At 45.0% G+C, this 14454-nt stretch overlaps 1 protein-coding gene across 2 annotated transcripts in view; it reads right to left on the bottom strand.

The window, feature by feature from the left end:
• The window catches only part of gpc4 (glypican 4), a 195649-nt gene that overhangs the window by 50430 nt on the left and 130765 nt on the right, over nucleotides 1–14454 (bottom strand). For both annotated transcript variants that reach the window (XM_080187977.1, XM_080187978.1), the window contains exon 5: nucleotides 9371–9501. In XM_080187977.1, coding sequence (XP_080044103.1) covers nucleotides 9371–9501 — 131 coding nt within the window. The remainder of the gene's footprint in view (nucleotides 1–9370; nucleotides 9502–14454) is intronic.

Below are 14454 nucleotides of genomic sequence, written 5' to 3'. Positions count from 1 at the left end.
CTGGTTCAATGCACAGATTCCCTCCACTATCCTACAGCGGACCAACCTTTTACCTGACTATCCTCTTGCTCTTTACATACTTATAAAATGCCTTAGGATCTTACTTAATCCTGTTTGCCAAGGACTTTTCATGACCCCCTTTTATCCCTCCCAATTCCTTCCTACATTTTTTATATTCTTCAAGGGTTTCACCTGTCCTAAACCATTTAGACCTTACAAATGCATCCTTTTTCCTTTTGACAAGACTCATAATATCCATCGTTATCTAAGGTTCCAGTACTTGACAAACTTATCCTTCATCCTCACAGGAACATGCCAGTCCTGAATTCCAAGCAACTATCATTTGAAAGACTCCCACGTATCAGATGTCGATTTACTCTCAAACAGCCTCTCCCAATGTACACTCTCCAGATCCTGCCTAATGTTGTAGTTAGTTGACTCCCAATTTAACACCTTTGCCCGAGGACCATGCTTGTCCTTATCCACAAGCACCTCAAAACTTACGGAATTATGATCACTGCTCCCGAAATGTTCTCCTACTGAAACTTTGATCACCTGACCGGGCTCATTCGCCAATACCAGGTCTAATATGGCTCCTTTCCAAGTTGGACTATTTACATTCTGTTTCAAGAAACTCTCCTGGACGCTCCCCACAAACTCTGCCTATTCAAGCCCCTAGCAGGAATCGAGTCCCAGTCAATATAGGCCTAGTTAAAATCACCCACCACAACAATCTGTCTGCATATCTGCTCTTTTATCTCCTGCTGGCTGTTGGGAGGCCTGTAATAAACGCCCAATATTGTGACTGCACCCTTCCTATTCCTATATTGCCTTGCTGCCTGAACCCTTCGAGGTGTCCTCCCTCAGTGCAACTGTGATATTCTCCTTAACCAGTAATGCTACTCCCCCACCTCTTTTACATCCCTCTCTATCCTGTCTGTAGAATCTAAATCTTGGAATAATGTTCAGCTGCCAACCCTGTCCCTCTTTCAACCAAGCTTCTGTAATAGCAATATCGTAGTTCCAAGCACTAATCCAAGCTTTAAGTTCATCTGTCTTGCCTGTTATACTCCTCGCATTGAAACAAATGCACTTCAGACCACCAGTCCCGCTGTGTTCAACAACTACTTCCTGCCTGTTCTTCCTCTTAATCTTGCTGGTCTTGATCTGTAGCTCTCCCTCAGTTATTTCTCCTGCTGACCTACTGCTCTGGTTCACACTACCCTGTCGTACTATTTTAAACCCTCCAGAGTGAGTCAAGCAAATCTACTTGTCAGGATATTGATGACCCTCCAGTTTAGGTGCAACCCGTCCTTCTTGTACAGCTCCCACCTGTCCCAGAAGAGATCCCAATGAGCAAGTTATCTGAACCCCTTCCTCCTACACCAGCTCTTCAGTCACATGTTAGTATGGACAGAATGAATAGGAAGCAGCTGTTCCCCTTGGTTCAGGGGTCAATCACAAGGGGGGCATAGTTTTCAGTTGAACAGCAGGAGATTCAGAGGGGATTTGAGGGAAAAATTAGAGAATATTGAAAATCTGGAATGCACTGCCTGAGAAGGTTGTGGAGGCCTTACGATCTTTAAAAAATATTTAGGTGAGCACTTGAAATATCATAACATTCAAGGATATGAACCAAGTGCTGGAAAATGGGATTGGCATGCCTTTTGTGGTAGATCTTGTCAGTGCAGACTCAATGGACCGAAGGGTCTTTTCTGCCCCATATGACTCTCTGATAACTCTGTTCAGACTCTGTACCACTGTGCTGCCATCTCTGCTGGATACATCTTGCTGGTGGGACAGGACATAGTGCCATTTTTGCATATTCTGTGAGTATGACTATGCCAGGCTGCTGCTTGACTTGTCTGTGAAACAGCTGTCCCAATTTTGGCACCACATAAAAGGCTACTAAATAAGAGGTCTTGGTGTTGGGGTAGTATACTGGCATGGAAAGAGGATTGGTAAACTGACAGAAGACAGAGTTGGGATAATAGGGGCATTTTCAGTTTAGCAGCCTGTAATTAGTGGAATGTCACAGAGATCAGTGCTGGAAAGCTGCAGTACAGAGGTGCATTAAGGCAGAATTTTGTGTGTCTCCATACCTAGCTATAAAGACACCTACAGACACTGAAAGACGCCCTCGTAAGAACAGGATATGGCACTCTATTCATCAATCGACAATTCCTTTGTGCCACAGCAAAAAACAGCACTACTCTCCGAAGACAACAAACACGCAACATAACCAACAGAGTACCCTTCGTCGTCCAGTACTTCCCGGAGCTCAGAAACTATGACATCGTCTTCAGAGCCTTCAACATGTCATCGACGAAGATGAAAATCTCGCCAAGGCCATCTCCACACCTTCAAACGACTGCCCAACCTCAAAGAGACCATTGTTCGCAGCAAAACTACCCAGCTTTTAGAAGAACAGCGACCACGACACCACACAACCCTGCCATGGCAAATTCTGTGAGATCATCGACACGGAAACCATTATCACACGATCACACATGAGAATACCATCCACCAGGTACATCCTCATGCAACTTGGTCATTGTTGCCTACCCTATACGTTACAAGAAAGGATGTCCCGAGGCGAGACCATGTAGATACTACAGCAATGGATGAATGGACACCGCACTTTTGCTTTTTAGGCAAAGATAAATAAATTTTAATTTTAAGGCAAAGATAGATAGATAAATTTTTGTACAGTAAAGGAATTAAGGATTATGGTTAGCAGGTGGGTAAGTGGAGCTGAGTCCACGAAAAGATCAGCTATGATCTTATTAAATGGTGGAGCAGGCTTGAAGGGCCAGATGGTCTACTCCTGCTCCTGGTTCTTACTTTCTTACGATAATCACCAGGCAGAGGTGTTCCCTTCCAATCGGGAAACACTTCAGCAGCCAAGGGCATTCAGCCTCCGATCTTTGGGTAAACGTTTTCCAAGGCAGCCTTCAAGACACACAACAATACAGAATCGCAGAGCAGAAACTGATAGCCAAGTTCCTAATGCATGAAGATGGCCTCAACCAGCATCTTGGGTTCATGTTACACCACATGTAACATCCACCATACTCCCTGGGTTTGCAAAATCCTAACCGTCCTGGCTTGAGACTATTTACACCTCCTAAACCTGTGATTATCACTCTCTACACGCACACTGTTTGTACTTGTAAAGACTTGATTACTTGTGAAGATTCATATTCCAATCATTCTTCACATTCTAATCTGCAATTATCTTGCGATTGTGTTTTTATAAGAACATAAGAAATAGGAGCAGGAGTAGGCCATCCAGCCCTTCGAGCCTGCCCCGCCATTCAATAAGATCATGGCTGATCTGTCGTGGCTCAGTTCCACTCTCCCGCCCTCTCCCCATAACCCTTAATCCCCTCTCTTATCAAGAACCCATCAACCCGCGTCTTAAAAATATTTAGCGAGGCAGCCTCCACCACTTCAACGGGCAGAGAATTCCAGAGATTCACCACCCTTTGAGTGAAGAAGTTCCTCCTCAACTCCGTTCTAAACCGCCCCCCTTTTATCTTGAGGCTGTGCCCCCTAGTCCTACTGTCTTTTTTGAGCGGGAAGAGTCTCTCCACCTCTATCCTATCCATCCCATTCATCATCTTATACGTCTCAATGAGATCTCCCCTCATTCTTCTAAACTCTAACGAGTACAAGCCTAGTTTATTCAGCCTCTCCTCATAGCTCAACCCCCTCAGCTCCAGTATCAGCCTAGTAAACCTCCTCTGCACTCCCTCCAAGGCCAAAATATCTTTGCGCAGGTGCGGCGCCCAAAACTGCACACAGTACTCCAGCTGCGGCCTCACCAATGCCCTATACAGCTGCAGCAAGACCTCCCTACTTTTATATTCAATCCCCCTCGCTATGAAGGCCAGCATCCCATTCGCCTTCCTGACCACCTGCTGCACCTGCAAGCTGGGTTTTTGCGACTCATGCACAAGGACCCCGAGGTCCCTCTGCACCGTCGCCTGCTGCAGTTTTTCGCCACGTAAGTAATAGTCCTTCCTACCATTCTTCCTACCAAAGTGGACCACCTCACACTTGCCAACATTAAATTCCATTTGCCATTTCCTGGCCCATTCGCCCAGCCTATCTAGATCCTTCTACAGACTCTCCACACCCTCCGCACAATTTGCCGTTCCCCCAATCTTGGTGTCATCAGCAAATTTCGACACCCTACACTCGGTTCCCTCCTCCAGATCATCTATATAAATGGTAAAAAGCTGAGGCCCCAGCACCGACCCCTGGGGCACTCCACTAGTCACCATCCGCCAATCCGAATAGCACCCGTTGACCCCCACTCTCTGCCTCCTATTTGACAACCAATCCTCTATCCACACTAACACCCTACCCCCAACTCCATGTCCCTCGACCTTCTGCAATAACCTCTTGTGAGGTACTTTGTCAAACGCCTTCTGAAAATCTAGAAAGACCACATCCACCGGCTCTCCTCTATCCACCGCCCTAGACACATCCTCATAGAACTCCAGCAAATTTGTCAGACACGACTTCCCTTTAATGAAACCGTGCTGCGTCTGCTCTATCAAGCAATTCCCTTCAAGATGCCTCGCAATTTCCTCCTTAATGACAGATTCTAACATTTTACCTACCACAGACGTTAAACTAACCGGCCTATAATTCCCCGCCTTTTGCCTGGCACCCTTCTTAAACAACGGCGTAACATTAGCCGTTTTCCAATCATCCGGCACTTCCCCGGAATCCAGCGGCGTCTGGAAAATAACCACCAAGGCATCCACTATCACCTCCGCCATTTCTTTCAGAACCCTCGGATGCATTCCATCCGGTCCTGGGGACTTGTCCACAATCAGCCCCTCCAGTCTGTCGAGCACCGCCTCTCTAGTAACAATAATGTCATTGAGACCCTCCAGTCCTACCACCTTTCCATCGCTAACACCCGGCAAATTATTCACGTCCTCCTCCGTGAAGACAGAAACAAAAAAGTTATTCAATACCTTAGCCATATCCCCATCCCCTACCACTAGGTCCCCTTTCTCATCCTCTAAAGGACCAACGTTCACCCTAGCCAGCCTCTTCCTTTTTATATATTTATAAAAACTCTTGCTATCCTTTTTTATATTAAGCGCTAGCCCAGCTTCATAGTTTCTCCTACCCTTCTTTATCAATCTTTGTTGACATTTAAACCTCTCCCAATCCTCTTCTCACCCACTACTCTTAGCTACTCTAAATTCCTCCGCTTTTAATTTAACACTTTCCTTCACCTCCTTCGTTATCCACGGCTTATTACCTCTCCTCCTACTATCCTTTTTGACCATCGGAATAAATTTCCGCTGAGCGCCAAGAAAGATCTCCTTAAAGATCCTCCACTGCTCCTCAACAGACCCTCCCTCCAACGCGCTCCCCCAGTCCACATTTGCCAATTCTTCTCTCATCCTACCGTACTCCCCTCTGTTCAAACAAAGGACGCGTGTCCGGGAACCCACTTTCTCCTCCTCCATCTGCACCAGAAACTCCACCATACAATGATCACTCTCCCCAAGAGGATCCTTCACCACAAGGTCCCTAATTCTACCCACCTCATTACATGCTAAATATGCTGTATTTGTGAACCTACTCCCATTCACCTGATGAAGCAGCACTGCTCTGAACTGTCGGTGATTCCGAATAAACCTGCTGGACTTTAACCTGGTGTTGTGAAACTTCTTACTGTGCCCACCCCAGTCCAATTGGGGAACCGCTGGATGTGGTGTTTTTAGATTTCAAGAAGGCATTCGATAAGGTGCCTCACAAAAGGTTGCTGCAGAAGATTAGGGTACACGGAGTTGGGGGTAAAGTGTTAGCATGGATTGAGGATTGGCTATCTAACAGGAAGCAGAGAGTTGGAATGAATGGGTGCTTTTTTGGTTGGCAGTTGGTGACTAGTGGCGTGCCGCAGGGATCGATGTTGGGGCCTCAACTGTTTACCATATACATAGACAACATGGAAGAGGGGGCTGAGTGTAGGGTAACAAAGTTTGCTGATGACACAAAGATGAGTGAGAAACCGAATTGCGTGGAGGACGCGGAAAGTCTGCAGAGAGATTTGGATAGGCTGAGTGAGTGAGTGAGTGAGTATCTGGCAGACAGAGTATAACATTGGCAAATGAGAGGTTAGGCACTTTGGAAGAAATAATAGTAAAATGGATTAGTATTTAAATGGTGAAAAATTACAACATGCTAATGTGCAGAGGGACCTGGGGGTCCTTGTGCATGAATCACAAAAACTCAGTCTGCAGATCTGAGATCAAGAAGGCAAATGGAATGTTGGCCTTTATAGCGAGGGGGATAGAATATAAAAGCAGGGAGGTCTTGCTGCAACTGTACAAGGCACGGTGAGGCTGCAACTGGAGTATTGTGTGCAATTTTGGTCCCTTTATTTGCGAAAGGATATATTGGCCTTGGAGGGAGTACAGAGAAGGTTCACCAGGCAGATACCAGAGATGAGGGGGTTGGCTTATGAGGAGAGATTGCGTCGATTGGGCCTGTACTCATTGGAGTTTAAAAGGCTGAGGGGGGATCTTATAGAGACATATAAGATAATGAAGGGGCTAGATAGGGTAGGGGTGGAGAGATTCTTTCCACTTAGAAAGGAAACCAGAACTAGAGGGCACAGCCTCAAAATAAGTAATGTGATCGGCGCAACTCGTGGGCCGAAGGGCCTGTTTGTGCTGTAGTGTTCTATGTTCTAATTTGGGGGGGGGGGGGGTGCAGTTTAGAACAGAGTTGAGGAGGAACAACTTCTCTCAGAGGGTGGTGAATCTCTGGAATTCTCTGCCCATTGAAGTGGTGGAAGCTACCTCGTTGAATGTATTTAAGTCACAGGTAGGTTTCTGATAGACAGGGGAATTAAGGGTTATGGGGAGCTAACGATTAAGTGGAACTGATCCACTTCAGATCAGCCATGATCTTATTGAATGGCAGGGCAGGCTCGAGGGGCTAGATGGCCTACTCCTTCTCCTATTTCTTATGTTCTTATGTTCAATGCTGGCATCTCCACATCATAGCTATTCCTGGAACAGGTGGCTAAGTCTGTCATCACATGCTTTTACCTTGAGGGGCACCACTCTGCATCAAGCATAGCTGACTACGAGTCCTTCCAGCTCTTACTGCCAGCCATTAGCTTGCTGTAAAGATTCTCAGGTTGACATTCAACTTGTTTTGCTGCATTAGGAACGCATCGTCCTTAGCCATCAGGTCGTGGGATAGAACTCAAATGTGGAGCTTCTGGCTCAGAGGCAAAGATGTCATTCATCATGCGACAAAAACCATCTTTTTCCATAGCCCCTAAACAATGCCCTCCTGACACACGATCCACTTGTTCCAACTCCTTCCCAAGTACAAGGTTCAGCAATGCCTCCTTTACTGATGACTGGAAACTTTCTTTTGCTTTAGAAAGTTTTCCCAAATGTGCTTTAGGAATTTTACACCCCTTTGCCCCAGTATATATTCAGATAATTAAAGTCTATCATATCTACGCTATAATTCTTGCACTTTTCTGTAATTTCCTTGCAAATTCATTCCTTTCATCTTTCCAGCTAGTTGTTGGCCTACAGACTGCTCCAGTTTTGAAACTCCAAATATAGAGTATAAAAATTGGCGTCTGATGTTACAGCTGTATGGAACGTTGTTTAGGCCACATTTGGAGTACTGCGTCCAGTTCTGGTTGCCGCAATACCAGAAGGACGTGGAGGCTTTGCAGAGAGTACAGAAAAGGTTTACCAGGATATTGCCTGGTATGGGGGGTCTTAGCTATGAAGAGAGATTGGGTAAACTGGGATTGTTCCCCCTGAAAAGAGAGAGAATGAGGGGTGACCTAATAAGAACATAAGAACATAAGAAATAGGAGCAGGAGTAGGCCATCTGGCCCTTCGAGCCTGCCCCGCCATTCAATAAGATCATGGCTGATCTGTCGTGGCTCAGTTCCACTTTCCCGCCCTCTCCCCATAACCCTTAATCCCCTCTCTTATCAAAAACCCATCAACCCGCTTCTTAAAAATATTTAGCGAGGCAGCCTCCACCACTTCAACGGGCAGAGAATTCCAGATATTCACCACCCTTTGAGTGAAGAAGTTCCTCCTCAACTCCGTTCTAAACCGCCTCCCCTTTATCTTGAGGCTGTGCCCCCTAGTCCTACTGTCTTTTTTGAGCGGGAAGAGTCTCTCCACCTCTATCCTATCCTTCCCATTCATCATCTTATACGTCTCAATGAGATCTCCCCTCATTCTTCTAAACTCTAACGAGTACAAGCCTAATTTATTCAGCCTCTCCTCATAGCTCAACCCCCTCAACTCCGGTATCAGCCTAGTAAACCTCCTCTGCACTCCCTCCAAGGCCAAAATATCTTTGCGCAGGTGCGGCGCCCAAAACTGCACACAGTACTCCAGCTGCGGCCTCACCAATGCCCTATACAGCTGCAGCAAGACCTCCCTACTTTTATATTCAATCCCCCTCGCTATGAAGGCCAGCATCCCATTCGCCTTCTTGACCACCTGCTGCACCTGCAGGCTGGGTTTTGTGTATAAAGTTACAAAGGGCATAGATAGGGTGAAGAGTGGAAAGCTTTTTTCCAGGTCGGAGGTGACGAAAACGAGGGGTCACAGGTTCAAGGTGAAGGGGGCAAGGTTTAATTCAGATATCAGAGGGATGTATTTTACACAGAGAGTGGGTGGGGGCCCGGAATGCACTGCCAAGCAGGGTGGTGGAGGTGGACTCGCTGGGATCATTTAAAACTTATCTGGATAGCCACATGAACAGACTGGGAATGGAGGGATACAAACGAATGGCCTAGTTGGACAAATGAGCGGCGCAAGATTGGAAGGCTGAAGAGCCTGTTTCCTGTGCTGTATTGTTCTTTGTACACGAGATCCATTTCCTCCTCCTTATCTATTCTGCTGTGTTACATGTTCAATGACATGACAGGGTTCATCATGCTCCCTTTTTGAAAACAAGAGTGCAGCATTTGTAATCCTTCAGACTTCTAGCATTACCACATATTTGAGGAGGATGAGATCATTGTAGCCTCAGTAACCCAGGATGCCATTGGGAATAAATCTCTTTTCTACTTTTGCCAAGGTCCTGACATTTAATAGTTAATGATGTGGTTATGAACATTTAATAATGAACAGTGCAGGCATAACTAATTCTTTCTTAAAACTTAAAATGTTCAAATGCTTTTAATGAGACATAGAGAAAGGTTGCTAAGTTGTGCTAAGTGTGTTGGGAGTTACATGGCTAACAGAGCAGGATGAAATGTGCAACATTCTGACAATTTCTCCAATGAATAAAAAAACAGGAAGGGTTGACTTGGCCAAGCACAAAACCATGAACATACCTTTTGAGAAATCTGCACACTGTTCTCTTGCATGTTCATGATTGCATCAGAAATCTTAACATCAATGGGGTCCATGACTGATTCAATGTTGAATGGTCCCTCCAACCTCTCTGCAACCATCAACATCGCATCTGTAAAAAAATGCGGGGAACACAGGAATTTGCCATTGATCTTAACAAAAACTTTGCTTCACTCCAAAATCTTTAATTCTTTCCTCAAAGATGAACTCGATTCACTTCTTCATGCAGCTCAAAACTTGAAACAAAGCTATCAATGAAACTGACCTAGATACCTTAGCAGAAGGAGACTACAAAAGGACAGAGTAACAGCAGTTAGGAAAAACAGTCAAACATTTCAGATGTGGCAGGTATCAAAACAGGACAACCTGCCGGAGCAGCCCGACACTGCAACTGATGTGCCATATGGAAGAATAGTTCAGGGATAATGTGAACTGACAGGTTGTCCAGCTAGTTAAAGGAATCGGCATCTTCAGTAGAAATCATATGAATGATGGGGCATTATTGTGCCATTACTATGGCAGCCCCTTCTTCCAAAAATCAGGAGAAGCTTCTGCAATCAAGCAGAGTCCCAAATTTGGGCACAAGAACAAATGGGCATCTAAACAGTGCTGACCATGTCCCCAGTTACATCAATTTTGCATGAAATAACCAAACTGGAAAGTCTATCTCTGATAGAGTTTGATTGAAGCATGATTTGGTAGAAAAAAATGGAGCAAATCCTCCCAAAAGCATCTCCACTGCACAGAGATTCTGCAAAAGAAGTATTCCTTTCATCAATTTTCATTAAAACAGCCAATTTTATCTCTGTACATTCCAAACAGCCTACTGTTATAAACTGACTATTCCTTCCATGTCGTGAACTACAATACCAATCTCACACTGCGCACGTGGATTAGAAATTAAACTGTCTGCCAATTTTTGTGCACGTGAAAGAAACCATTTATTGCAGTATTAAAAAGCAGCAGGTCAGTCCTCCTAGTGTCTCTGAAAACAATTTTCCTCAACAAAAACAACAAAAATAGTTGCAGTGGCTAAGGTGGCCACAGTGTTTATAATGCGATGTTTAAGAATCATTTCAACAGCAAATGGGCCTCAGTTTAGTCCCTTATCACAGGACTCACACTGACCCTCTGACAGCGCGGCGCTCCCTCAGCACTGACCCTCTGACAGCGCGGCGCTCCCTCAGCACTGACCCTCTGACAGCGCGGCGCTCCCTCAGCACTGACCCTCTGACAGCGCGGCGCTCCCTCAGCACTGACCCTCTGACAGCGCGGCGCTCCCTCAGCACTGACCTGGCAACAGTGTTGCACTCCCTCAGTAATGACCTGCCGACAGTGTAGCATTTCCTTGGTACTGACCCAATAGTGCAGAACTTCCTTTGAAGTCCCTCTGAGAATACAGTGTGCCCTCTGGCGGTGTAGTATGCCTACAGTACTAACATTCCTATAATGCAGTAGTCCCTCAGCATGATCCCTCCACAAGTACCACACTTCCTCTGTAGTGACCCTCCAACAACGCAGGTCTCTCAGTACTGATCCGTAGAGGCAGGAAAATTTTAGATGAGAGAGGTATCTTTGTCAGCACAGACTTGGTGTGCCAAACGTCCTGTTTCTGTGCTGTACTGTTCTTTGATCCAAACAGTACAGTATTCCCTTAGTACTGACCCTCTGATAGTGCAGTATTCATGCTAACATTTTATCTCAATTCCACTTTCCAACCTTCTTTTATTGTTCTTGGGAGGGTGTCACTCGCAAATTCTGTATTTCTTGCCTGTCCTTTATTCCCCTTCAGCAGGTCTATCCATACCCTTTGATTGCCTAAATTAGTTCAAATATATATTGTTCTCTGTTTAGAGTGTACTAAACGATTGAGTATCCACTGCTTTGAGTGAAGAAATTTTTCATTTCTGTTCTGACCCCTAGTTCTAGATTCCCCATCAAAGGGAAACATTCACTCAGAGTGTACTCTGGCAAACCTCTAAGAATTTATATGTTTCAATTAGTTCACCTCTTATTCTTCTAAATTCAAGGGAATATGGGACTATTTTACTCGATATCTCCTCATAGGACAATTTTCTCTTCCAAGAAATCATTCTGGTAAACCTTTGTTGCATTCCCTCTAAAGCGCAAATGTCCTTCCTTGGGTCACAGGAGCAAAAATGCACATCGCATTCCAGATGTGCTCTTACTCTTTACTCTCATAATCAAATCCCTTTTCGACAAAGGAACCATTTGTCTTCCTAATTACTAGCCGTACCTGCATATTAACTTCCTGCAATTCACATTCAAGTGCATCCAAGATTTGTAATTTTTCCTCACAAAGTGGACACTTTCAATTTTTCCATGCAAGATTCCATCTGTCATGTTCTTATCCACTCTCTGATTCACTGCTTACTTAGGGGATTTTCACAGTAACATCATTGTAGGATTAATGTAAGCCTATTTGTGACACTAATAAACGTTTTTTTACTTTCCCACCTAACTTTGTACCATCAGCAAATTGGATGTAACTACACTCAGTCCCTGAATCTAAACTACTAAAATGGATTGTAAATAGTTGACTCCCAAGCATTAGTACCTTTCTACTGCAGCTTGTCAACCATAATAAATCCCATTTTGTCTAAGGGCCAGATTTTGCCATCCAGACAGTGGACAAACAGCACTGGGCTGCTGAAAATGGAAGTGGTCACAGGAGGTGCCCAGGGCTCTTTCCCCCTCACCTCCACGCAATCAATCACAGCTTTGAAAAAGGGATAAGAAACATGGAGATTGAAACAGGAGTAGGCCATTCAGTCCTTCAAGCCTGTTCACTCATCTTCAAAGGGTTTCGCACAATTAGATTGCCAATTATTCCTTTCTAATTAGACAATACACAGTCTCAGCTGTCCTAGTTGGTTCCCCGGCTACACTTCCCACTGCCTCAGAAAAGCAGCCAGCATAATTAAGGACCCTGCCCCCCATGCATCCTGGACATACTCTCTTCCAGCTTTCCCCATTGGGAAGAAAATGAAAAAGTAATACAAAACAAAATTTAAAAAAATACAATCATAAAATACAAATCAAGTAGATAAGGTTGTTAAGAAGGCATACGGTGTCTTGGCATTTATTGGTAGGGGGATTGAATTTAGGAGTCGCAGCGTCATGTTGCAACTGTACACAACTCTGGTGCGGCCACACTTGGAGTACTGTGTGCAGTTCTCGTCCCCACATTACAGGAAGGACGTGGAGGCTTTGGAGAGGGTGCAGAGGAGGTTTACCAGGATGTTGCCTGGTATGGAGGGGAGGTCCTATGAGGAGAGACTGAGGGATTTGGGGTTGTTTTCGCTAGAAAGAAGGCGGCTAAGAGGGGATCTTATTGAAACATATAAGATGATTAGATAGGGTGGATAGTGATAGCCTTTTTCCCCGGATGGAGAAAGCTAGCACGAGAGGGCATGGCTTTAAATTAAGGGGGGGTAGTTATAGGACGGATGTCAGGGGTAGGTTCTTTACCCAGAGGGTGGTGAGGGATTGGAATGCCCTGCCTGCTGCAGATGTAAATGCACCTAGTTTGGGGGCGTTTAAGAGATCCGTGGATAGGTTTATGGATGAAAAGGGATTGGTTTAGGTTAGACGGTCATTGTTTTTTTAACTGGTCGGTGCAACATCGTGGGCCGAAGGGCCTGTTCCGCGCTGTAATGTTCTATGTTCTAAAAGTCTGAGGTCATGTACCAACCAACTCAAGAACAGCTTCTTCCCTACTGCCATCAGACTTTTGAATGGACCTATCGTGTACTAAATTGATCTTTCTCTACACCCTTGCTATGACTGCAATACTATATTCTCTCCTTTCCTTCTCTATGAATGATAGGCTTTGACTGTACAGCACGCAGGAAACAATACTTTTCACTGTATATCAATAAATATGACGATAATAAATCAACATACTGGTCCAGAAAACCATTCAGGAATTCCATAGTATTGCGGGACAAATTTGATTTGCTCCATCTATATGTAGATTAAAGTCACTCATAATCACAGATATTCCAGCCTCACTAACATTTTTGCCCCTGAATGTTTCTCAGCTCTACCCATACAGATTCCATATCGTCAGAGCTAATATCTTTCTTCACTATTGCATTCATTTCCTCTTTAATGCTAAGGCTTGACTTTTTAACATTACTTGTCCTGTTCGCACTATTCTTTTCATTGTGGCACTGACCTTTGATTTCCCTGCCTGTCACATTTCTTACTCTCCTTTATGCCTTTTATTTTTGTCCCTGATTCCGACACTACTCACTTTTTGCATAGGTACTCAACCCATGCCATTTTAGTTTACACACTAGCAAATATTCCCGCTAGAAAATCAGTCCCAGTCCTGCCCAGATGTAACCCATCCAGTTTGTACTGGTCCCACCTCCTCCAGAACCAGTTTCAATGTTCCAAGAATCTGAAGCCCTACCCTCATACCATCTCTCCAGCCACATGCCTGGACAATTGGGGCTCATTCTGGGGTAGGTGGGACCTCTACAAAAGGGATGGTCTACACCTGAACCAGAGGGGTACCAATATCTTGGGGGGAAAATTTGCCAATGCACTTCAGGAGGGTTTAAACTGATTCAGAAGGGGGATGGGAACCTGCACTGTAGCTCCAGTGTACAGGGGGTTGAGAGGAGGGAGGTCATGTATAATGTTTCAAATTCGCAGGAGTGTATTGGCAGCCGGGAGGGTGGTTTGAAGTTCGTATACTTTAATGCTAGGAGCATACGGAATAAGGTGGGTGAACTTGCAGCCTGGGTTGGTACCTGGGACTTCGATGTTGTGGCCATTCCGGAGACATGGATAGAGCAAGGAGAGGAATGGTTGTTGCAGGTTCCAGGGTTTAGATGTTTCAGTCAGAGCAGAGAAGGTGGTAAAAGAGGGGGAGGTGTGGCATTGTTAGTCAAGGACAGTAATTCAGTGGCAGAAAGGACGTTTGATGAAGACTCGTCGACTGAGGTAGTATGGGCAGAGATTAGAAACAGGAAAGGAGAGAGGTCACCCTGCTGGGAGTTTTTTTTAATAGATCTCCGAAAAGTTCCAGAGA

Source organism: Carcharhinus amblyrhynchos, chromosome 4 (genome assembly GCF_965287045.1).
Source record: "Carcharhinus amblyrhynchos chromosome 4, sCarAmb.v2.hapA, whole genome shotgun sequence".
Lineage (NCBI taxonomy): Eukaryota > Metazoa > Chordata > Chondrichthyes > Carcharhiniformes > Carcharhinidae > Carcharhinus > Carcharhinus amblyrhynchos.
The sequence above is the reverse complement of the archived record's forward strand: the minus strand, read 5'-3'. Positions and strand labels throughout refer to the sequence as shown.